Raw genomic sequence first — 18066 nt, 5'->3', positions numbered from 1 at the left:
AAAACTGAACGCAGTAACTCCCGAAGATGATTATGCTACCCAAGGTAGCTGCTAACTAGATGACTTATGTGGCCAAAAATCATGGAATTCTGTGGCTTTATTAGAAAACTACGGATCAAAATGTTAAAAATCCAAAGTTACACCCTTTACCGTGAAAATGACCATATTTGTGTGCACAAATTGTTGTTTTTAAAGGGTATTTTTAAATAAGTTTTCTGTGCTGGTTCATAGTGTTTTATAAATTGTTTTTAATATTTACAGTGGTATACTTTTTAGTTTTAAGTTTTGGCTTTGTTTACTCAAGGGCTTTAATTTGATATAATGGTGCAGTTTGATGGCAAATTTGAATTCACCTAGCATACCTACTATATATGCTAGTCTTGCCAGCAAGACTTCAGTCTTTATCATAAACATAATGACATCTACGGACCGAGTTATAGTTACTAGAACTATGCGCGTCCATATATGCGAGGTTATCTGCGTACAACAGCTTACTACGCGCCGCACAGCCACGCAAAGAGTATGTTCCACGATGTACACGAATTAAATATTTTTTCTAATTCTCATGTTCTTTAAGCTGAATTTATACTCGATCGCCGAGCGATTGCGATTAAACGCTTTTGAAAAGCGATGTGCAATCGCCGAATTTTGCGATGCATCGCTCGTCGCTTTTGCATTTATACTTATCACGGCGATAGCGATTGCAGACGACAATTAAAATATTCTAAATGCCACAAAATACATTTTTAAAACATCAGTTGCTGTCAATAATTATTGCTTTGAATTAATTCATCACCAAAAATTAGTGTTGGCCGATCCTGATCTGTGAATCGGAGATCGGTGCCGATATGGACTGCATCGGCCTTGAATCTGAATCGGCAGATGAGCTATCAGCTGCCGATCTAGCTTACCGATCTCTGAACTTGACAGTAATAAAAGTACACAACAATTCTTTAAGCTTACCATTACTTTCTTATGTAACATTACTACTATTTAATGCCAATATATTTCCAAAAAACGTTGTTACCACCGCAAGAATCATGTCGTTTCATACTGTATTTTATAATATTATCCACTCAGTGACAACACTTCCGACTGTACAGTGCGTCCCTGGGAAAAATTTGTAAACACTTTAACACTCGACACGCGCGCCCTTCAATGTCGGGTTTCCCAAGGTGAATTTGAGGGCATGTTATTTTTAGAATCGCGCACATTCAAGCGCTTATTCCTCCTCACACGGACGATTTCATCTCTTAATCTCCGAACACGTGAATTCTTTCTGTAAACAACTCTGCACAACCAATCAGGATGGGAATTCCGCGGTATTCCCCAATACGTCATATGCATAAATTATTATAATATCGATATGGAGCTGATTTAGCTGCAGGGTCATCGAATCAATTCGCGCAGTGATTCACCTAACTTGGTACACACACAAATCAAAGTTGATTCGCGGAGAAGAAAGAAGAATAAAACAATCAAGAGAAATGGATTAATGATTAAACTTCCGAACAATCGGAGGCACTGAGTGAGTAACACTGGGACTTGGGGTGTAAAATGGTATTTTATTTGGGTTGATATTGACATGAAAAACCTCTAAAAACGGTCATCATATTACATAGTTACAGGTTTGGGGAATTAAGCTTTGTGCCGTTAACATTACTGGGGCCCGACTTGAATGAACTTGTACTGGTTGTAGAATAACATTTAAGGAATCTGAATCGGGATCGGATCGGCCCGATCTGCTAATTTTCAGATCGGAGATTGGCAGATCCGATCTTGGGTTGGATCGGCCAACACTACCAAAAATTAATAATCGAGAAAGGTAAATTAATTAGCAAAATAATAGATCCAGATGGTTGTATATGATTGGTTGACATTCACGTGTCAAGCGATATCGCAGGGAAGTTGAGATTTCTTCAACTTGCAAAAGCGACGTCGTTTTTGCCTCGGCGATTTGAATCGATTGATCGGCTTGACGCTCTAGAAATGTAAGTAAACGTTGTCGTTGAGCATGCGTGAAAATCGCTTTTCTGCAAAAGCGATCGAGTATAAATTCAGCTTAGTGAAAATTAAAATTATTTTTCCCCATCTTCACTTCAGTCACTATGTCAGCTAAGTTTTTTATGGAAATCCTCATACTTACCGGGAAGGCCCGTATCCTCATCTTGGTGTCCTTCTTTCCAGTCGGCTTGAGACTCATTTTGTTGGTTTTTACAGCTGTGAGATGCGATCAAGAAAGAAGATTCCGATGTAAATAATGAAATAACAATCTGCACAGTCACGTATTATTATTTTTTGATCGCAGTGCCTAGCCCGCAGGTAGGGCGTGAGATGATTAAGCTAAAATCCTATAACTAAAACCCCTCTACACTTGACAGGATTATTCTTTGGGACCTTAAGAATTAAGCAACGTGTTTAGATCACTGACAACTTTGGAATAAAGGTGTAATTATCACCCTTAAATCTACATCAAAGGCCAGTCATTTTCTGACTTGCCATTGCATGCAATGTTAGCTTTTCACAGCCTCGACAGTGGAACTACTTTGAACATCCGCCTTAAAAAATCAACTTGCGAGAAGAATTTTAGGATTTTCTATCTTATTTCTAAGTATGATATATCTACAATTATTATTATAGTTAACATTTAAACCTACTTCTAATTGTACACACATGTATTGTTTAAAAATGTATAATTCGGTGAACTAATAATATATGGAAGACTGCAGTGAAAAGGCGAATTGTGACGTCATTGTCCATAAAATTTCCTTTATTATTACAAAACAAAAAACCTATTAAAATAATATTTTGCTCTAATTCACGTGTATAAAAAACAGAGGATCAAATAAATATATTATATGTGGTATTTTGTAATCAATCCAATTATTTTTGGGTTATAGAAATTTGCGAATTTAAAATAACTTGTATTTGGAAAGAGGCTGAATTTTCCAAAATGGCAGCCCCCATGAGCGCTGAAAACATCAAGTGAAGTAGCGGATAATCACGAAAAACTGTATATTTGACACATGTTTAACCTATGGCCCTTAAGAACTAGTTAGTTATATATATACAACCATTCATGCAGAATTCTAACGTGCTTGCGTTCCAGGTATTGAAAGCGGATGGAGAAATATTTGTAAGTAATTTTTTTGGTCAAAAAATATTCTCATACGTGGAATGCAAAGTCCAATTTACATTGCACTGAACTGCAGTTCAGTTCAAGGGGGCGCAGCACTAATTCAGCGCCCCATAGGATAACGTGTGATTTCGGTCTACTTCAAGCGCCATTTCTGGCGTCCCTGCAATACTTGGCAAAATAAATTTGGTATCAAATTAAAGCTCTGTTTCTCTAGATTCCAAAACTTTTGTCGGCATATATCGATGACCATTGACTTTTTTCGCTAATTTGCGGTGCAAAAAAAAAAAGAGCTAAAATATACTAAACTCACCACTCACATTTCAAAATCAGGTTTTCTCTTAATCCGCCACAGAGAATTACGTTTGAGATCAATTGTCCAGTTTTTATCTGCATGTTATCATTAAAGACACTTGTCTAATTCATATGAGCCGATATTGAGTGATTTAAAGTGAACATGTCGGTAGATATGGTCCCTACAATCTCATATTCACTATGGACTATATTAGCCGAATTTCGTTGTTACATAAAATGCGGAGTGATTTAGTGTTGCGCCCTCGGTGTTAAAAGTTTTCAAAATCCACATTTATTACTCATTAAGTAAACTAGAGAAAATTTGAAGCTCAACATCAAGATTTCATGTCTCTGTGACATTCCGCTCAAGAGAAATGATGTTTTAAAGATCAGTGCCGAAATGCCGAAAATTGAATATTTCGTACTTTTAATCCAATGTGCGAAGTTTATACAAAACTCCCAAAATTAGTGACAGACGACAATTTGAGCACGTCTTTGAACCAAGATTAATTTCTTTTCTACATTATCAGTGTTGCCATTTTCTTTTGGAAATCATTTATTACTGAGTCTCAAGTATAAATACCCCCCGCTCCAGTGGAAACAATTCCGATCTTTTTGCGTAGGCCTACTGAATATTCAGCAAAACGGCTTCATGCAGATTAACAATGTCTATTAACCTTAAAATCCATTTATGAGCCTTTTTGAGGATTTTTGGACGCATTTCTAGACTTTGAAGGCGCGGACTCGGCCAATAAAATGTTTTTTCCCAATAATTTTCATGAGGATGACTTTTTGTAATCTTTGTTTATCATCATGATGGAAATAGAACACATTTTATGAAGCGCGTCTCTTATTTTGTGCGTAGAATGTAAAAGAAACGCGTTCATAATGACGGTCGTTACAAAGGGGGCGAGCACTAATTCAGCGCCCCATAGGATAACGTGTGATTTCGGTCTCACTTCAAGCGCCATTTCTGGCGCCCCTGCAATACTTGGCAAAATAAATTTGGTATCAAATTAAAGCTCTGTTTCTCTAGATTCCAAAACTTTTGTCGGCATATATCGATGACCATTGACTTTTTTTCGCTAATTTGCGGTGCAAAAAAAAAGAGCTAAAAATATACTAAACTCACCACTCACATTTCAAAATCAGGTTTTCTCTTAATCCGCCACAGAGAATTACTTTTGAGATCAATTGTCCAGTTTTTATCTGCATGTTATCATTAAAGACACTTGTCGAATTCATATGAGCCGATATTGAGTGATTTAAAGTGAACATGTCGGTAGATATGGTCCCTACAATCTCATATTCACTATGGACTATATTAGCCGAATTTCGTTGTTACATAAAATGCGGAGTGATTTAGTGTTGCGCCCTCGGTGTTAAAAGTTTTCAAAATCCACATTTATTACTCATTAAGTAAACTAGAGAAAATTTGAAGCTCAACACCGAAGATTTCATGTCTCTGTGACATTCCGTTCAAGAGAAATGATGTTTTAAAGATCAGTGCCGAAATGCCGAAAATTGAATATTTCGACTTTTCCTCCAATGTGCGAAAGTTTATACAAAACTCAAAAAATTAGTGACAGACGACAATTTGAGCACGTCTTTGAACCAAGATTAATTTCTTTTCTACATTATCAGTGTTGCCATTTTCTTTTGGAAATCATTTATTACTGAGTCTCAAGTATAAATACCCCCCCCCTTCCCAGTGGAAACAATTCCGATCTTTTTACGTAGGCCTACTGAATATTCAGCAAAACGGCTTCATGCAGATTAACAATGTCTATTAACCTTAAAATCCATTTATGAGCCTTTTTGAGGATTTTTGGACGCATTTCTAGACTTTGAAGGCGCCTACTCGGCCAATAAAATGTTTTTTTCCCAATAATTTTCATGAGGATGACTTTTGTAATCTTTGTTTATCATCATGATGGAAATAGAACACATTTTGTGAAGCGCGTCTCTTATTTTGCGCGAAGAATGTAAAAGGAACGCGTTCATAATGACGGCCGTTACAAGGGGGCGCAGCACTAATTCAGCGCCCCATAGGATAACGTGTGATTTCGGCCTACTTCAAGCGCCATTTCTGGCGCCCCTGCAATACTTGGCAAAATAAATTTGGTATCAAATTAAAGCTCTGTTTCTCTAGATTCCAAAACTTTTGTCGGCATATATCGATGACCATTGACTTTTTTTCGCTAATTTGCGGTGCAAAAAAAAAAGAGCTAAAAATATACTAAACTCACCACTCACATTTCAAAATCAGGTTTTCTCTTAATCCGCCACAGAGAATTACTTTTGAGATCAATTGTCCAGTTTTTATCTGCATGTTATCATTAAAGACACTTGTCGAATTCATATGAGCCGATATTGAGTGATTTAAAGTGAACATGTCGGTAGATATGGTCCCTACAATCTCATATTCACTATGGACTATATTAGCCGAATTTCGTTGTTACATAAAATGCGGAGTGATTTAGTGTTGCGCCCTCTTATAAGGTGTTAAAAGTTTTCAAAATCCACATTTATTACTCATTAAGTAAACTAGAGAAAATTTGAAGCTCAACACCGAAGATTTCATGTCTCTGTGACATTCCGTTCAAGAGAAATGATGTTTTAAAGATCAGTGCCGAAATGCCGAAAATTGAATATTTCGACTTTTCCTCCAATGTGCGAAAGTTTATACAAAACTCAAAAAATTAGTGACAGACGACAATTTGAGCACGTCTTTGAACCAAGATTAATTTCTTTTCTACATTATCAGTGTTGCCATTTTCTTTTGGAAATCATTTATTACTGAGTCTCAAGTATAAATACCCCCCCGCTCCAGTGGAAACAATTCCGATCTTTTTATGAGGCCTACTGAATATTCAGCAAAACGGCTTCATGCAGATTAACAATGTCTATTAACCTTAAAATCCATTTATGAGCCTTTTTGAGGATTTTTTGGACGCATTTCTAGACTTTGAAGGCGCCTACTCGGCCAATAAAATGTTTTTTTCCCAATAATTTTCATGAGGATGACTTTTTGTAATCTTTGTTTATCATCATGATGGAAATAGAACACATTTTGTGAAGCGCGTCTCTTATTTTTTGAAGAATGTAAAAGGAACGCGTTCATAATGACGGCCGTTACTAGGGGGCGGAGCACTAATTCAGCGCCCCATAGGATAACGTGTGATTTCGGCCTACTTCAAGCGCCATTTCTGGCGCCCCTGCAATACTTGGCAAAATAAATTTGGTATCAAATTAAAGCTCTGTTTCTCTAGATTCCAAAACTTTTGTCGGCATATATCGATGACCATTGACTTTTTTCGCTAATTTGCGGTGCAAAAAAAAAGAGCTAAAAATATACTAAACTCACCACTCACATTTCAAAATCAGGTTTTCTCTTAATCCGCCACAGAGAATTACTTTTGAGATCAATTGTCCAGTTTTTATCTGCATGTTATCATTAAAGACACTTGTCGAATTCATATGAGCCGATATTGAGTGATTTAAAGTGAACATGTCGGTAGATATGGTCCCTACAATCTCATATTCACTATGGACTATATTAGCCGAATTTCGTTGTTACATAAAATGCGGAGTGATTTAGTGTTGCGCCCTCTCAAGTCCATGCAGTACCTGGGGATGCAGCAGACCTAGAAAGAAGCTTATTATTTACAGTAAAAGTAATTCATACATTGCAGTCAGTCATGAGCACGGTCGCTAATGAGCTCAATCGGCTAGTTGTGAAATGATGATCTCGAAGAATAAGCCGGTTCACAATTCCAGATTTCGGCATACTTGCAATGCATTATGGGGAAAAAATTGAGAGATAATACGAGAAGGCTACAAAATGTACATTGTACATTTCCAATGCGGTGAACTGTGCCGTTTGCATAAAAACATCTTGTACTGGAATTTTGCTGATTTATCTTTATAAATTTCTTCATTCATGATATCAATTTTATATATTTAATCAAATAATCATGACGAAATAAAGACAAAATAATTGGCAGAATTCGCATGTGTGCCATTGGAAATGTACAGCCTCCTAGTTCCAGTATTAGAGAGATTGCGAAATTTACGTGAAACGTGACACGGGAACGCGAACAGCAAGCTACACTAGTCGAAAATCGGTTATTATGCCCTCTAGAGGGTGAAATCTCTTGTGAATTGGTCAATCGTGGAATTACCGTAAGGCGATTACGTTGCGGTTGGTAGCAAAAAATGACGTACAAAAAGAAAAAAAAAACGCATTATAAAATGCAGAAAAATGTTATGTTTATCTTGTTATGAAGCGAATCAAAGTATCCTAATAGAACAAGTAGAGTCCGACATGTAATAAAATCCATTTTGGGGTTAAAATTTGATCTCGTATAGACAAGAAGAAGTGAACAAATTTCAATTTTTTTCGACGCTTGAATTCGAACGGGCAAATTGCCTATTCATTTGTGTGTGGAAAATGCCGCCCAAAAATCAGCTTTGCGAAGAGGCGTTTTAGGCAAGATTGTGTCGTGTTACGGCAAAAATGCGGTATAATTGTCTGTTTGGGACGGGGAACAGAAGTTCTTGTAACGCTATTTTTCGCCTTGCTTGTTCGTTGTGCATTAAAACAGCTGTCAAAGTGTTTTGCTTATGGATACTATTCAGCAAACTCAAAAATGTTTTTAAAACATGATAATGCATGTGTTTTTGGTTTTAGTTAAAACATTTTGATAACATATCGATGTATGTTTATATAAAAATCATGAAAACTCGTGTTATACTGAAAAGTAATACAACAACATTTTAAGCCAAAATTGAAATGCTATAGTAAAATATCACTTGGCAAACATATTTAAGTGTCTATTGTGTTAGAACGTTTATCAGCAAGTTTTGAACAAAAGGTTTTTTGCATGTTATTAAAACGTTTAATGCCCTTGACCCTCACATAACCTTTAACCCGACATTTAACGTTTTCTGTTATATTTTTGTGTTTGCTGGGTAGTAATCGAACTAGGCATATTAGATTATTTATTTTCATTTTGCTTTAGAAAGTAAACAGGGTATTATTTATATGATAATGGAGTTTGTTTCTTGTTATTGAATAATATACACCAAGACTTCCTAGGCATCCAACATCAAACTCTGTTTAGATTATTTAGACAAATAGCATACACGTGTGAACATAGGCCTATACTCATTTTCCAAAACTCAAATATCGCTAATCTGGACTGAATGCTTAGAACATTATAGATACAGCTAGTCGTATTTGCATATCAATACCGAGGAAAGTAGTTCGATGAAAGAAGATAATCTTCTCTGGTTCGATGCACCCAAGGTGAATCAATGGGTGCTTCCTATTACCTTTAGATTATTTGTCTCAGCATAGCGCCATCATGATTGCAATTGCGTTTACACGTAGTCTTGGTTCAGACTCTATGCGCGGCTATCACGAACATACTAGGAACGACGAGCGTTAGGACCGACACAAACTGGCTGTGTAGGAGGCTAGTTTGGATGTGAACGGGACTATGACGTTCTACCGCAAAATGCAGAAATCAGTAACCCTGTATGGCGTTTGCAGTGAACGCCTCCGCAATCTCTCTATTAACTGTAACTTGGCATACAGGTCCGTAGATGTCATAATGTTTATGATAAAGACTGAAGTCTGCTGGCAGGATTAAGTTAAGTAGCCTTCTCGTATTTATCTCCAATTTTATTTGGCGACATTTGTGTCTGCACATGCGCAGTTGTAATTGCGAAAGGGCTTATCTCGCATGGTTTCTGTACATCCGTGACCGTAAGTACAATATTAATAATTTGGACAAAAACACACTGAGAACTAGCTGACCTGAAAGATAGGGCCAAGTAAAAATAAAAATATGTTTCTCGTCCGCGTTTTTTTAAATTAGGAGGATGAGGGCAGGGGTAGCGTTAACCCCCGATCGGGGGTGAATGACCCCCTAAATTTAAAAAGTATTAATTTTTCACCCTCCATATATTGGGAATGTGCAAGCTCGGGGGTAGGTATACATGTATACCGCCGTTCTCCGGAACGGCGGTATACTAGAGCATGGCAATCATTCTTCGCCGAATGTGGTCGGTTTTCACTCATTGTTCACAATGTGACATGCACAACAAATACAGCCCCCGAAATGGTCTACTTTTAGCAAGCCATAACTCCGAAACAGTTTAGTCAAAGTTAAAAATCCCCAACCCTTTGCTTACCTTTGGACGAATTTGCTGTAATTTCCGCTAGCTCCGTGTTGAAAAATGTCCGGTACTTGCCCGGTACAAACATAGAAATAGCCACACCGCTTCAGTCCTGGCAATGAATATTTCTTGCGTAAACCAATGGTTCCAACGTGGGCATCACGATGATAGTCTCCTACACAACCAGATTGTGTCGGCCTGACGATCGTCGATCCTAATCGCTAAAGTGAGGACAGCGTGAGCTCTTACCCGCGTAAAAGTCTGTTCGACAAAGGCCATTGTGAATAAGGATGATTGACAGCCCGTATATTGGGCGGAGCCATTATAATGCCCATATTAGGTGCATATATTACGGCGGACAGGTTGCGCTGTCCACTGACCCTGACTGTTCGTCACGTAGACAGGCCGTGACCTGGGTACATGTACAAAGCAGGGGATGCGATCTGCGAGCCGCCATTTTGACACGTGGTATCTACTCTTCAGAAAAATTACTTTTGTTGACGTTTTATATCAAACAATTTTCGATAACGGATTTCTACTAGGATTTTAATTTTTATTAATGAAGGTAATGCGTGTAGTTTTGAGGAATAACACGGGATGTTTTGAGTTTTATTACAACTGGTGGTGTAGGAAGGTGAGTGAATTCGTGAATGAGGCCGGGGATTGAGGTTTTGTTGTTTCAACGATCCGATAGTAGGATACGAAACGTAGGCTAAAAATGTCTAATGACGCCATGTTTACGTGAAAACATTAGCTGCTGCGAGGTCAGTGTCGTTGAATTCGTTACCTAAATTCCTTTCAGGATATTCTGATTTCACTTATTTATAATGTGTACGAATGTGCTCCATACAAACTCAAAAGTATGAATGCAAGGTGTTACTGATGACAATAGAAACATTGTTGCAAAGTCATTAAAAACAGGTATGTGCTACAGACGTTCTTTCCCCGAAACGAGATACAGGCCAGTAACGCAGTCTGGCTCAGGGGTGAATTCTGACCCTCTACTTTTGGACCTTAATCAGGAATATCCCGGACTATTTTTCACCCCCGAGATTTAATTTTCACCCCATGTATTTGGATTTTCTGCAAGCTTGGGAGTGAAAAACACGGGAAACAACCCCTGACTTTCGGGCCTTAATGCTACCCCTGGATGAGGGGCTTTTTATTTTCTATTTTTTTATTGGAAAACGATGCTAAATACCTGTAAATATTTGGCACTATATTTTGGGTATTCGACATACAGATTGATATCTGAGAAAAAGGAGGAGGCCCTTCATATTTTATTGTTTTGAGAGGAAGGCCCCTCTAGTGATCACAATTTAACACTTCTTATAAAGCCGTAAAATAAGTTTCAACTTCTGCAGTTCCAATAATTGACACAGGTGCTGTGTATGTGTTTGCATGTGTTTAATGTGCATTCACATACACACTTAGCCGTCAGTATGAAGAAATCGTTGCTCCAAAAATGATTGCAAATCAAATCAAACCAAATCAAAAATCAAATCAAGGCAACACCAGCCCTTGTATCCATGGTAGTGTACACTAGAGCCTGAATTACTGTGGATACGTATGGCACTTGTTTACAGCCATCTTCTTTCATCTATGTGTTGATGGAAATTGCACTGTCTGCTTCTTCTTCTGCTTAATTACTCCTCAACGCTACAATCGTAACCAGGCGAGGAGGGATTAGTGCACGATGCGATGCGTAGATGTTTAACTTAGTGACTTTGATGTTGATAATGTTTCAGGATCTCTTGTTTGAATGCTTCCTAGTACAGGGTCAGAATTTCGTTTCACAGTGCGAGAATCAATCTTGATTCTTGCAGAATAAATTTGCGGGAATCATTTGATTCTCGCAAATCAACTTCTGTGTAAACTACAAATGTTTGCGGGAATCAACTTTGATTCACACAAATCTGTTTACGAGAATCTTTGCGAGAATCGATTCTCTGATTCACACCGAAATTTTGACCCTTGGCCTTATGGAAGAACATGATTAATTGTGTTTTCAATTGATTGAGTAAACAAAACAAACAAATAAGAGAAATAATAAATAATGAAAAATTATTGTGTAAATTGCATGACGACACAGACCTTTGTACATTGTACATGTATGTGCAGATCTGCTTCATCGTCTGTGCTATAATAGCCAGATAAAAAAAAAAAAAAGAACCGTGGTATAGGTTCCTGTACTACATGTAGTTTAACCTGTTTGACTTAGGATGTTTAAATAATATACCGGGTAATATTAGTTTTGTGCTGCAGAAACTCCCAATTTCTGAGTTTTTGCGCCTTTTGCAGAATCTCACATTTTCGCACAGTATGCAGAAACTCCCAATTTCGGAGTGTCTAGTGGGCACAGAAACGCCAAAATCAGAGTAATTAAAGTTTCTACTTCATGTAATTTAGTACTGATTAAAGTATTTTGTATGTTTAAAGCATAACTATTACTTGTTGTTGAAGTGAAATAATATTTTATTTTCTCTCTCCTCCCATCTCTCTCTACCTTGATCTGTCTATACATGTATTGTACATGTACCCTCTGTTTTTTCTTCCATCTACATTATAGGCATCGCTGACTTACCCAAAGGGAACAAAAGTGTGGGAGGTATTTCAGGATGTTAAGGAGAAAGTTGCAAAGTAAGTTACACTATGTTACAGACTTAGGGGACCCCCTCATCCCCTTTGGAATGAACTACCCACTAGGGTTAGGGTTGGGCGATACCAACACATGGGTGTTGTCATCCCTGCTATCCAGGGGTGACACAACTTGTTAATTGTGGTACAGGAGGTTTGTTGTGGTCCCAAATGGTCCGTTTTGTGCATAAGTCGGGTTATTGGAGGTAAGTATCATGTACTTGTGTATCTCCCTCACTTCTGAGAGCAGAATCTTCAATACAATGTACCCACCCAGTGTATCATATCTTCAATGTATTGCTATAAGGAATAGGATTCACAAAAAAGTATAGTTTGACCTATCTATGATGTATGATCCTTGAGTTATTAGCAAAAGGATCAATTGTAAATTGTTGCATTCTACATGGGTCAAAAGAGATTCAAAGCCAAAAAATGCTATAGGATTTAAACCATAATTTAGTCTCATTTGTTCCTCTTGTAAAAACAATTCAAATAAAGAATACTTTGCACCATCAAGGATGTTTAAAGTTATAGAAAAAAAAGGATATGAAGCTAATGAAAGCCTAGCATTTGAACAATGACCCTTTGGTACATTGACTTGAGGGAGATAAATCAAAATGAGGTCAAAGGTTATTTTGGGTCACAGACTGCAGGTATTTCTCTTGTAAACAAAAGCAATTAATCCTTAAAGACACTACCCCTAATTTACCAAATTAAGTAATCAATAGTTGGAGAATTTAGTTTTGCGTATTTTGATACCTCATTCGATATTATGCAACTTTATGTTCCAAAGTTATACCAATTTGAATAAAACAGCATTTCAAAAGTGACAAAATTTATGTGAACTTCTTTCTTGAAACATGTTATGATTGAGCACAGCATGTGAGAGTTGATCTGTCACGCTATGAGCCTGTAAAATAGCCAGTAGAAATCAACCTGAAAGAGGAAATCTCCTAAATTTGTCACTTTTGAAAGCTCTCTTTTTCCATTCAATTCGGTATAAGTTGGGGAAATAAAGTCGCATTGTGCCAAATGAGATATCAAAATACGCAGAACAACAGTATCCATCTACTGATTACTTTATAATGTATGTATAATAATGTATGTTCATGTATTATAGGTTCCCTGAAGATGAAAACATTATTAGTCTTAAAACTTTTCCAAATATTAATTATTTCTTACTATCTCAAAAACAGTTTTGTTGGAGTTGGGCCCTTCTTCCTCTCAGGTATTCATATATGTACAGACAATCAGACATGTTTCAATGTATAACACCCTCCTGATAATTTGTACTTCCATTTCGCTTGATACTCAATCTGAACATCTAACACTAGTCAACACACATGTCCCACTTAAGGAGGCTGTGTACTCTCAGACATGCATGTAGTAAAAGTGCAATAACTTAGTAATTATTCGCGCAAGACATATAAAAGTATACATTTTTATGAAGGCAAGACATCAATTAGTCGTAATATTAATACAGATTTGGGGTAAAAACAACAATTATGAAGAAAATCACAAAAAAGTGAGTTACATCATAACCAAAAAAATCACTCTTTCCAAAATATTTAATTTTGTTTTTAGCTCAATCTTGAGGCTCCATTCCAAAAACGGTTTATTTATTTTTTTGATATTGGCCTTATTTTTTGAGATATTGACCATATTTAAGGCATCAAATTGAACTTTTTTATATTCACAAACGCCTATTTGCACAAAATGATGCCTAAAATCGGAAATATTTTAAAATATAAAAAAATGAGAAAACCATTTCTTGAGTCGATCATGCTTTTTACGATGATCATATTTGCTTACCTATACATGTAGATGCTGTATTTATTGAGTTATTGTGTACCTAAATCATCATTTTACCGAGAAAATGAACATTGAAATAATGGCCGTTGAAGTTTAAAGTGGTCACATTTTGCACTTTCATCGAATATCGCAGGAGAATGCGGCAGTTTTTATTTTTCTACCTTTCATTACATAAACATCGGGTAAATCCACGGCCCCTTGAGAAGTTTGAGCGAAATCCATTCATAACTTGATATTTAAATCGGGGGAAAGAACTTGAAAAAACCCACATTTTATCAGCTAAAACGGAGCCATTTGACCACTAGGTTTTTGTGCTCCCGTGGTGTTTCCATAAGATGCGCCGCGCATGCAGATAAGCGTCGCGTATGCGTAGCGTATTTGTGCGTTAACAAATTGCGCGTTACGCAACGCGATGCGCGTTGTTGCGCAGCGATGTACAGTGCTGGTACAACAAAGATTTTCTTTCCTTTTCAATTTCAAACACGAGTGGAATAGTGAAATAAAATCCTTAAAATATTGCAGTTGGAGTTTACAAATCTGGATTTTCATTCCTTGTATTTATAAAAAACATAACAAAGTACAAACATATTAAAAAACTCAATTTTATGAAAGAAACAATGTCTAGAGTACACAGCTGCCTTAATGATTAAGTTTTATTCTTTATATTTCATAAAATGCAGGTCAGAGAGTACCACTCAGCCTCACATAATCCTACGCTCCAGTAAAGGCACCATTCTCCAGCCCCACCGACATTTGGATACCATCTTACATGCACATCATGGAGATCACATAGTTGTAGAATTTGAATCATCAGACAGCAAAGCAAAAAACGCCAAAGGCGCTCCAATCAAACAAGTCATGAAGACGGGATGCAACAAGAAGCCTGCATCTCAAGATGCAGTGGTTTCTGATAAGAAGAGAACTTTACCAGATAGGGGGAAATCAGGCTGGGGTAATTACAAGATCCCATTGAAGAATGTCACCAAGGAGACACCAAATCGTATACCGAGAAGTAGGAGAGATAAGACACCAAATAGTGTACAGAATAATGGACAAGATTCCAAAACTGATGCAATGCGGAGTACTTCAGTGGATCAGGTTGCTGCTAATTCAGCCCTAGGAAGCCTGATGCAAAATTATAGTAATAGTGATGATGAAGATGAAGATGAAGAAGAGGATAATGAAGTGGTATTTAAAGATGAATGTGCACAGGTAGTGACAAGAACAGAATCAAGGAAGAAAAGAACTAGAACAAACAATGAAGATGACAGTATTGATGATGATACTTGTGTTATTAATGCTGAATCATCTTCCAAAAAAGTAAAGAAAGGATCAAATCCAAAAAACAAACTGAATGAAAGTGACAAGAGTAAGGAGGGCAACAAATCATCAGGGAATACAAGCTTTGCTCAAGGTGTTGGACTATTCTTGCAATGTTTGCAATCAGAGTCGAAGAAGCCTCATCAAGCACCTATATCAATAGGGCAGAAGCCTCGTCAAGCGCCTATATCGATAGGACATAATGCAGACAAGAAAACAACAACTAGCAAAGATTGGCCTTTCAAGAGTTCATTAAGAACTTACTCGAGACAATCGCCGAGGCTTAGTAATGCATTCATACCACCTGACATCAAAAGGGATGTTGTATTGTACGAAACAGAATCGTCAAATGTACCTAATAATGATGATAAGGACTCAGGCACAGAGTCTTCAAATGTACAAAAATAGTTCCTAATAATGATGCTACAGACTCAGGCACAAGTGTTCCTTTGAAAGAAGATTTGTTTAGCAATCCTTTCATGACACCTCCAGTTTCATCCAGAACTAGGAATAGTATTGGTAGTGGTAAGAAAGCCATTGAGGAGATTGATGATAAAGATGTGGTGGAGGATGGCAACAAAGAGGATGATGATATTTGGCAGAAAGATGTTGTGTTACTAAGCATCCAGTGTAAAGGACCTATTGGTAACAGGCAGTTAGCATCTTGCATCAATGGTAGGTATCCTATTTGATGTGGTCGCTTTTATTTTCATTCAAACCAAAATCCATGCACAGTGTCAGGGGATGCCAAATGTATACAATGTACATTGCTGATATAGTCCATTATCTCACAAAGTACAAAGTAAATCTGTGCTTTGCGTCACACACACTGAGTGTTAAAAAATGCGATGCATAAAGAGCTTGGCGCGCTCGGCAAAAGACACGCAGCAGTTGGCGCGCCAAAGAAGCATATAGTTAGGGTGTCTATTATTAGATTTGACATGTTCCCAAGGTTAAAAAGTGACTCTAGAGCACATAAAGGTCAACACAGAGGTCAAATTTCAAATTTTGCTCAAATCATACCAAAGTATTCCTCTTCCTCTCATCTCAAGAATTTAGAAAAAGTATAGTTTGACCTACATGTACCTGTGACATACCTTTATTGCTCGTCATTTAAAACAAATCAAATAAGAAATAATAATCTCCATCTAGGGATGTTCTATTACCTATTAAACATCACAAAATGGTCAATAGTCTACAATAGGGATGACTGTTATTGCCAGATTTGGTCATGAGCATACACACACTATTCCTTATTTGACTTGTTTTTGTGTAACGAGCAATGTGAGACCATTTTCATTGAAATCAGGAGCATTTTTATTTTTTACCTTAAGTTATGATGTGATAATACTCGGCCACCGAGGGATACATCTCACCACAAAGAAGAAGAAGAAGTTATGTATCCTTCAAAACTGACCAGCCCCTTGTTTGGCATATACATGTAAAATCAACAAACTCTACTTACATGTAGATGATATTTTATAAAGCAATAGTTGCCAGTCTCCAGATGATGTAATAACAGGGCCCTGACACTCAGTTCAGAAGTGTGTTACTGCGTGGAAGCGGCCATTGACCCTGTAATCGCGTATCCTGGAACTACCGGCTGCGTAGGCGCACTTGTATACGCCCTATACGCGTTATTGATCGCGTTAGACGCTTGTGCTGGTGACGCGTTCATTAGCACCCCAGCACCCATTAGCACCCCATGGTAGCGCCCATATGTGTGTCAATTTGTGGTTCGCGGGATCTTTTTTTCAGGCGTGCAAATTTAGCTGGTGCGATTTTACAGTCTACCGTGTGGTAATAATAAGTATGCACTTACAAGATAGGATGTGATCTTTCCTTTCCACCTATCCCATTTGTTTTTTATTAAAAAACTAGAGTGGTTACCACACCATAGCTGAACCATGGGTGTTTGGCAGTATATTGTGGTATACCACTGTTACCCGGGGGTCATACCTTATTGGGATTTTGATTTTCAAGATCCCTGGATGGGGAAATATTTTATTCTTTACTTTTTTTCTCTTTCATTTGACACCACTCAGGAGGGGGAGGGTAATACCTTTGTGACATGTGTCAAGATATGTCCATATCAGACCAAAAGGCGAGTCAGTTAGTAAAAGTAAATAAGCAAGTAACATACACTTATATAGGCTGATACCATTTCATGGTTCAGCAAAAAGGAGAGCAGTGAATTATGGGGAATTATATGGTGGATGAGCTATTGATAATCGGGTCCTACAAGTTGAGACTAAATATGTTTAAATTAACCGTTATATATGAAGAATTTGATAAATTACGTTTCTCATTGTCTGGGTTGTGTGTTTAGGCATCTTCTTGGACCTCCAAGCAGAGAATCCATCCAAACTGAAAGCATTGACAGTAGATGAACTACAGAAAAAACTAGAGACAATTTATCAACAAGATCTCTCTGAAAGGTGAGCTATAATGGTACACAGCAAGCACACACACAACTATAATAAATAGTTGGTGCATTTGTTCTCAATTAAAATTTAATAGGGACCTATTTTTGTAATTTTTCCCAAAAATGTGCAATTTTTGCCAACCTTCTTTGACCCATCATGGCATACTCGTACCAGCTATTTTTGGGAAATTCCCTTCATACATGAAGATTTTTTAAATAGACCTTAATTTTTTTAATATAAAACAAAAAAGCCATA

The 18066-nt window shown here is 37.3% G+C and overlaps 3 protein-coding genes across 3 annotated transcripts in view; 2 read left to right on the top strand and 1 right to left on the bottom strand.

Annotated features, from left to right (window-relative positions):
- LOC140155433 (cullin-3-like) overlaps positions 1–2530 on the bottom strand; it is a 38118-nt gene extending 35588 nt beyond the window's left edge. The window contains exon 1 of the mRNA XM_072178281.1: positions 2147–2530. Within this exon, the coding sequence (XP_072034382.1) occupies positions 2147–2203 (57 nt within the window). The 5' untranslated portion in view covers positions 2204–2530. The remainder of the gene's footprint in view (positions 1–2146) is intronic.
- Positions 2531–2961: 431 nt separating this feature from the next.
- LOC140155431 (uncharacterized) lies at positions 2962–15793 on the top strand. The gene is made up of 3 exons (XM_072178278.1): positions 2962–3136; positions 12186–12256; positions 14746–15793. The coding sequence occupies exons 1-3, from the start codon at positions 3080–3082 to the stop codon at positions 15791–15793; spliced, it is 1176 nt and encodes a 391-aa protein (XP_072034379.1). The 5' UTR covers positions 2962–3079.
- Positions 15794–15864: 71 nt separating this feature from the next.
- Positions 15865–18066, top strand: part of LOC140155432 (sentrin-specific protease 3-like) — a 43883-nt gene continuing 41681 nt past the window's right edge. Inside the window, exons 1-2 of the mRNA XM_072178279.1 lie at positions 15865–16060; positions 17715–17823. Of these exons, the coding sequence (XP_072034380.1) occupies positions 15865–16060; positions 17715–17823 (305 nt within the window). The remainder of the gene's footprint in view (positions 16061–17714; positions 17824–18066) is intronic.

Source organism: Amphiura filiformis, chromosome 6, assembly GCF_039555335.1.
Source record: "Amphiura filiformis chromosome 6, Afil_fr2py, whole genome shotgun sequence".
NCBI classification, from domain to species: Eukaryota; Metazoa; Echinodermata; class Ophiuroidea; order Amphilepidida; family Amphiuridae; genus Amphiura; species Amphiura filiformis.
This window is presented reverse-complemented; position numbering and strand designations above follow the sequence as displayed.